We start from the raw sequence: 8,153 nt of genomic DNA, 5'->3' as shown, positions 1-8,153 counted from the left end.
TACATCTCAATAGGGATATAAAAAAAGATAATTTATCAAAGAGCAACACGCATCTAATGTAACTTAAAAGACCTTAGGGGTAGCTTCATTAAATCCTCCAAAGGTTAGTGTTAAAAGTTTTTAAACTTAAGACCTTTAGGTACTTTAAACTTTAAACAAGCTAAACTTGTGCTTGAGGTGCTTGTCATGCTTAATGACTAAGGTGCTTGTCTTGCTTATCCCACCTGACACACACACACACACGGGGGTGTCAATTAATCACGAGGGAACGCTAAGGCACTCCCGTTTGGGCATATAAAAAAAACATTGTTGTCCGTTAAGGCACTGCCGTTTGGCCAGATCAAACACAGAATTGTATCTGTGAGACTCTGCTCGACATCAAGTGCAAGGATGGGCGGTGCTCGTTTGTGACTAGTGTACTGTCCAGTCTCTCTCTCTCTCTCTCTCTCCCTCCCCCCCCCGGCCAACACACACACACGCACGCATACGCGCGCACACACTTGAGACATCACAAGAGAGCCATGATCGTGTGCGTGGCGGTGGTTGGGCAACAGGTACTATTTTTTTTTCTTGCATTCTATTCTTCTTCTCACATCCAGTTGACGTGGCTTTGTTTCTGTGCAGAACAATCCTCTCTTTATTCAGAGCTTCACAGACGGAGATGATGAGCTCAAGTTTCACTACATTGTCCACTGCTCTTTAGATGTCATCGAAGAGAAAGGTACCAAGACGTTTTTGGTGCTTGTGTGCGAGCTTTTTGTGTGTGAGAGAGAGAGAGAGAGAGAGAGAGAGAGAGAGAGAATTTGCAAAGAAACAGGGTTTGTATCCTTTATAATTGACCACAGGTCATGATACAAGAAATATGGGTGAAGCACAGTAGCTTACCCAACAATATCCGTTGGGAACATACCTGTACAAAGACGGGATTCTAAACAGAATACGATTAGGAAAAAGAGGCACGAGTTCACTGGCTGCATGAAGCCTGCATAAATCTGTCAGATACTTTGTCAGTATCCAACGATGTGGCAAAACCGTTTAGTTCAGCCTTCCTTCCCGCCTCAAGCATCAGATGTACAAAACATAATCCTGTAGCATCTCATTTACTCCAAGGGACTGAAAAATATTCTGTGCTGCGCTTCGCGAACATTTGTTGCATCCAACTCATTAGATCTCTATGTTGCATCAAATTAAGATGTAGTCCTCATACAAAACTTGAGATGCAGGAAACGGCCCCCCCCCCCCCCCCCCCCCCCCCCCCCCCCCCCAAGCCTGAGGAAACGTGTTTATGGCAGGGGATGGCATTTCCAGCTACCTCGATACGCGTTGAAACAATTCACATAGGAAAAGCCAAGGCTGTGATAGGTTTAAAACAGATATCATCCATTTTTAACAAATTTCAAACAATACTTTCTCAAACAGTGTTCAAAAGTATCTAACTACAAAACAACTAGAAAATTCATTCAGGTTGTTGTTCGGAGAGCCGAACTATGAGGACGACTGGCTTGTTCTTGTGCATTAGGGTAATGGTTCGGTTCCGGATATGAAGAGTCGATTAAATTCTTGTCGTGCCAGGGCATGCCCAAGAGAACGTTGCAATTGCCTAACTTCATAATGTGGAAATCGGCTTTTCATGACGGGGCATGCCCAAGAGAACGTTGCAATTGCCTAACTTCATAATGTGGAAATCGGCTTTTCTATGATAATCTTGAAAGAGCACCAATAAGCGGTACGACTTTCTGAATTTGTCCCCTGGCTAGCTCAGCTTCAATTTCTCCACCCTCTGTATCATAATCAAAGTGCACCTGCTTCAAGAATTCTGGATGGATGAAGTTCTCTGTGCTTTGAGGTCAAAGAAAATAAGGGCTTTCAAGCCGTCGACTTTGCCATATCCTCGATACAATTCATTTGTACTTTCAAGGTGTATGCCATAGACATCAGGGACTAGTCCAATAGGGGTTTAGCTCTCTTAGCTCGAGGTGGCCTGAGCAGAAGGTTGCTCTAAGACGTCGAGGCTCGCTTAGGACATGTAATGAATGTATGTTCTGTTTGAAAACATTCAAAACATCGGCCTTCTTGTAAAAAGGTTTTTCGTTGACGTTGTGTTAGACGAGGCCTTTGTGGTTGACTTTCACGAGACTTGAGAATTTGTTCGTTGTTGTCGAGAGTTCTCGTTAGTGGCTGAAGGTTCTTCTGTGGTAAACTCCAGCTTTCCCTTCATCAGTTTGTAGCTGACTGCGGCATGGTCCATAAGCTCTTGCATGGTTGAGACTTGCTTGGAGAGAGAATATTCTTGCAATGGTGATGGTAGTCCAATGGTGTATCGCTCGCACTGGGCCTCCAAGGGAACGAACTTAAAGAAGGACACTTGAAGGTATACATCGAGAAACCTTTGGTTATAGTCGTTCGTAGTCTCTATGGCAAGCATTTTGAAAATGCCCCATTCTGCCAAGATTCGGACTTCAAAGAGAGAGGTCTTTTAACTGCATGTAAATATTGTCTTGAAAGCTTGCCAGGTCCTTGGAGCATGTGGTTGTGTTGCGATTGAACTCCACCACTGTATAGCATTATCTTTAAGAAATCCCACTACTCGAGAAATCTTGGATTATTTTGTATAGTTCTCCAAAGCATAGATGGTCATAAATGACGTGTCAATGCTCCCGGATACACACATAACCCTGTTGATGTGGTAGTTTCGGAAAATGCACCGCAGAACGCGTTGACATGCTAACGTGGCATGCCGTACGGACGCTCCGCTTTTTGCGCCGACAGGCCGTACGGATTTCCGAAAATTACGCTACCAGCTTTTGGGCATTATTCTTTAGTTTTTGAGAAGCTTTTGGAGTTTCAAAAGCTTGTGAGTTTGAGATTTTGGGGCTCTGCTTTTGTAACAAGAAATAAGTTTGTTGGGCCTCATTACTTAGCGCATTTGGATGCAGAGTCCGAGTGTGAGTCCTCGCAGACTCCGTTGTACTTTGCACACAGATTAATATAAAAAGAAATACCGAAAGGGACGCCAGTCTTTGGGGCCAATACCTTTGGGCTCGGAACTACGCCGGGCCGTATCGTCTTTTGTGAACTGTTTTAAGGTGAATCTCTGCTGTGTCGCGGTAGAATCTAGACTTGGAGTGTCCAAGTTTGTTATAGTGTTGTATCAGAGTGCAGCCAATTTCTCTTCTACCGCGAAATCCAATTCTTTTCTCGCGACACTTATGGATTCTAACAAGAATCAGTCGACTTCTTTTGCTTCTCCTAATGCGGGAGGAGATCGAAGATCTTGATGATCTAACAGAGGAAGAGTACGGGCCACCTCGGCCTACTCAGTACGAACTTCAAGAGATGGAACGTCGACAGCAGGTTGACGAGTGCACAAAGCAGATGATTAAATTGCTAAGGATCCGCAGTTTGCAAAAATTGTCTCAACAATCCATCGCAGAAGTGCACACCTAGTGGCAGAAAGTCTCAGAACCACCCATCAAACCTCCTTCTCCGAAACCTCCTCCTTCGAGGATGTTTATAGAGCAAGAATTACAAGAGGTGGTTCAAACACAGATCAATCAGCTTTTGGACGCAAACAACCAATCCAAAAAGCAAGAGAAAAAGCGCAAGAAGGGGACTGACTACCTTGGTTATTTGGGCCGTCAATCTTCTTTTGCATCGACAAGAGAGCAGAAGAAGTGTGTACGATTTGAAGGACTACCCAGTTCTTCTTCTTCTTCTTTTTCTTCTTCTTCTCTTGGCAGTTCTTCTAGCTCTTCTGACTCGAGCGAGGAGGACAGAAAAGATAAAAAGAGAATCAAAAAGCAAAGCTTCGGAAAGGGCAAGAAAAAGGCAAAGAAACCCAAATTTCGCCCAGTTTCTGACAATTGTACAGAGTAGTCATCCTCTGACAGTTTGGACTTCGACGACCATATGTTTTATGCAAAGAAGAAGCATTTTTATAGAGCCAACCAATATGACTTCCTTGAAGACAAAAGCAAGAAAGTAAAAGAATTCAAAGAAGGTGGACAGTCGATTAAATTTGAATCCTTTTCTAGGTTCCGAGATGCTCTGAGGGCTTTGGTGTCACGTGCACGTCTAACCCTATGTGTACGTGGACAAGCGACTTCATGACATGGGTTCAGTTCAGTTAGAATAGGAAGTGATCGGGCGCTTTTGTGAGTGGCCCGTCTTGTCGTCGTCAACATCAACGGTAAGTCCAAGCATTGTAGACATTTGTGCAATCAATAGACCGCTCTTGCCATAGAAGTCCATACAGACTGCCACGTCATCAACGCAATTCGCGGGTGTCCATACTGGTTGTCACGTCATCAGGTTTTTACGCAAGTGGGTGAGTGTGGGTCTTGCTTTATTTAATCCCTTCAGGTCACTTGGGCCCCATTGGACGTGGTCCTAGTCAGTTGGTGGGAACTTTCTATAAAAAAATTGGTCTCTCGTCAAGACTCTCCAACGTAAAACTTCTTCCACCGCTTCTTCTAGGGGTTAGGCCCCTCGGTCGGGATCCGCGCTCCTTTCTTCAGTGGCTTGACACATCAGCAGTTTGAGAGAGAGAGAGAGAGAGAGAGAGAGAGAGAGAGAGAGAGAGAGAGAGAGAGAGAGAGAGAGATATTTTGTGGAATTCGGAATAATGTTTGGAGCTCGGGTACATTGTCTGTTTTTTGTTGAAATAACTGAGAAGTGTGCTCATACATTAGACGAATGAGAACGAGGATGAGGGGGAAGGGGTGGCGTTTTTACTCGTAAAGGTGAACCGTGACCTAGAGTTTATTGAAAAGAGGGTACTAGCAATGCCATGATTGTGACTATGTTACAGTATTACATCTACTCCTAGTTGCAGATACGCAAAGTACCATGCCAAGGAGAACCCCTACGCTTGGATGGTCACGACCCTTCGCTCAAAAGACATGCCTCTTCGCCAAAAAGCCACACTTCTTCGACGATTGGTCACACCCCTTCGTTCTATGGGTGCGACTCTTCGCCCAATAGTTGCAGCTCTTCGCCGAAAAGATGTGTCTTGACGTCTAAAGTCATGTCTCTTCACCAAGAGACATGCCTTTTCACTAACGACTCTTCAATTCCTATAAAAGGAACCCTTTGTACTCAGTTTTCATTCAATCATTCAATCATTCAAACAACAAGTGTCCTTGTCTCTTGAGTCTCAGTTTGATCTTAATTATGAAGTTTTAAGTCTTAATTTTAGGATTAGCACCACTAATCCTCAAAGTGATATCAGAGCAAATTTTTTTCCCAAGCCTTTGGACTTGGCGTCTACCTAGCCTCGCCGTTGCCGACCCTACCCGCAACCCTCACCTGGTCTGTTGTATGGCCGCAGAGGAAAGATGGTGTACTTCTACTACCAGTATGAGATAGCCCGCGTAATGTTTTTTACAAAGGCAATTTGCAGCTCAAAAATCATTTTCAGCAGCGCAACATATCATTATTGCCCAACGATTTTGTAATTTCAAGCCAATTGTTTCAGGATTTCAGCAACCATTGGTGACGTTTTCAACAGCTAGCACTAGGAAAGGGTGCGAGAGCAAGGGTGAAGGGATGCGATTAGTGGGGAAAGGGTGCCTTCCTTGGTGCCCTCTCTCGAAGAGGTGCCCTTTGGATATGCAGTAGCCAACAAAGGGAATTCAGCCCCTTGCCGAGTGAAGGGGGGGCACACTGGTGAAGAGACACCCATATGCGAAAGGGTGCCAACAAGGTGAAGAGGTGATGTCCTTTCACATGAAGAGGTGCGAGTGCAATCCTGCAGGGACACCACCCGATGAAGAGGCCGGGTACGTGGCACTCCCGCACACCCACACGTGCATCTCTGTTTTTTGTTCTATATGTATGTAATTGGAACAGAATAAATTTATGCGTAACTTATTAAACCATTAAAAACAAAAATAACCTAAAATTTTCAATGCTAAGTGGCCGGCCAAAGTGGGTTGGCTTGCCCCAATTTTTTAAACCAATGTGAACTGTTATAACTTAAAATAAACACAAATACTTAGCTGCTGCATGAGAATTATAAGAGCCACGATTTGCAGAATTTCAGCACCCCCCCCTTCTCCTCCAGGGTAGTTCATTCGAGACCCCACAGCCGAACCCGTTCTAAAAATAATTTCCGCTGCCGGAGTACCGGTCCAAGCACTTGCTCCTACACCTGTTTGTTATTCCCTTTGAGGCGTAACCATGCCGAATTTTCAGGTTGGAGGTGGTCAATCTGACGATGCCCTTACTCTTATCAAGGAGCAGATGGCCACACTTTCCACGAACCTCGCATCACTATATACTCGTTTGGATCAGATGTAGACGCAAAACACTTCTCAGAATCGTCCTACAACTTCTCGGACTACACGTGCTGATTCAACACCTTCTTTCGAAGCTTCAGTGGACGAACCAAACGAACCAGATTCAAGTGAAGAGGCAGACAATCGCGAACTTCAATTACTTCATAAAATTTTTAATGCTGCACAGAAGAAGAAGCTTGATGTTAAATTGTCGGAACCGTATAATGGTCGCCGCCGCGACAAGCGCGTGCTGGACCAATGGCTATTCAAAATGAAGGTCTACTTGTCCAACACGGATTTAATAGAAAGTAAAAAAGTTGCACTCGCTAGTTCTCTGCTCAAGGACATAGCATTTCTTTCGTGGCAACGACGGGTTGCTGATGGTAAACACAACCTTCTTGGGATAAATTCCGGCGTGCTATTCGCAAGGCGCTCGATGTCACAAACCTGGGACGTGGCATGGCATGCTATGGGTAGGAGATACACAAACCCTCCCGGCATGAGAAGCTCTCGAAAATTACGCAGTTTTGCTGATGTGGCATGTTGCACGGAAACCTGTGATTGCGGCGGGATTTCCGGAACAGGCTGACGTGGCAGTATGTAGGGAAGGGCTGTACGGATTCTCAGCTTTTTCTCTACGCAAAACCTACGCAAGCTTTATTTTGGAGAAGCTTTTAATAAGTTGCTTATTTTAATAATTTTAAAAGAAGCTTTTGATTTTGAAGCTATTGGGGCTCTGCTTTTAGCAACCCTTGTAACCTCTATAAGAAACCCAAGGGGGCTCCCTCTACAGAGCATTCGGACGCAGAGTCTGAGAGTGAGTGCCCACGGGAGTTGTACTTTGCTTGGAGATTAATATAAAAAGAAATACCGAAAGGGGCGCCAGTCTTTGGGGTCAATACCTCTAGGCACGGAACTCTGCCGGGCCGTGTCGAATCAATTGTTAACTGTGGACTATTTTGAAGTGAATCTCTACTGTGTTGCGGTAGAATCTTGACTTGGAGTGTCCAAGTTTGTTACAATGGTATTAGAGCGCAAAAAGATTCTTCTTTTACGGAGGATCCGATCCTTTTTACGACGCACACAACTTTTTGGGAAAGAATCTTTGTGTCCCGACCCCGGACTTATTAGCCACTCCCACCCTTCATACATCGCGCATCGGGCGTACTCGCGTCTTCATCGCTCTGTCTTACAGGACATAAAGCCATTAAAAATCCCAGATTATACATGGGTTCTGGTGAAGAATCTGACAGAGATGACACCTCTCAGTGGGATGACACCTCTCAGTGGGAAGGCAAAGAAAAGTTGAAGATCCGGTGCGAGAACTGAAGAAAAGAATGAAGATTTTTGGGCAAATTGTTTTTTCCTTGGACAAGTTTTCCAGAAAAGGAGTATAAACGTCAACTGTGGATTGACATGTGTGAACAGATTGATTAAGTACTCCAAGAACCTGGGATTGGCAATACACCTTAAGAATAATGAATTACCCAATTGATACGATTTACTCGAGATGGCGTGTGGCCATTGCTTTCTCTCTCAGGAAGGGAGTAAAGCCGAAAAGACAGACGAGTGCAGAAAAGCAGAACCTTTACTCGCAGAAAGACATGGACAAGCGAAGCACAAAGCAAAGCTTTGGAAAGGGCAAGAAAAAGGCAAAGAAGCCTAGATTTCGCCCAGTTTCTGACAGTTCTACCGAGGACTCATCCTTAGATACTTCGGACTCTGACGATCACATGTTTTATGCAAAGAAAAAACATTTAAAAAAAAAAGCCAACCAATATGACTTCCTCGTAGATGAAAGCAAGAAGATCAAAGAATTTAAAGAAGGTGGACAGTTGAATTGAATCCTTTTCTGGGTTCCGTGATGCTCGAACA

The 8,153-nt window shown here is 44.4% G+C and overlaps 1 protein-coding gene across 1 annotated transcript in view; it reads left to right on the top strand.

Moving 5' to 3' along the window:
• Nucleotides 1-379: 379 nt before the first annotated feature.
• LOC147444052 (SNARE-like superfamily protein) overlaps nucleotides 380-8,153 on the top strand; it is a 45,200-nt gene continuing 37,426 nt past the window's right edge. Inside the window, exons 1-2 of the mRNA XM_086526791.1 lie at nucleotides 380-554; nucleotides 625-721. Coding sequence (XP_086382917.1) covers nucleotides 522-554; nucleotides 625-721 — 130 coding nt within the window. The 5' untranslated portion in view covers nucleotides 380-521. The remainder of the gene's footprint in view (nucleotides 555-624; nucleotides 722-8,153) is intronic.

Source organism: Adiantum capillus-veneris, chromosome 13 (genome assembly GCF_014529385.1).
Source record: "Adiantum capillus-veneris isolate H3 chromosome 13, ASM1452938v2, whole genome shotgun sequence".
Taxonomy (NCBI): Eukaryota; Viridiplantae; Streptophyta; class Polypodiopsida; order Polypodiales; family Pteridaceae; genus Adiantum; species Adiantum capillus-veneris.
This window is presented reverse-complemented; position numbering and strand designations above follow the sequence as displayed.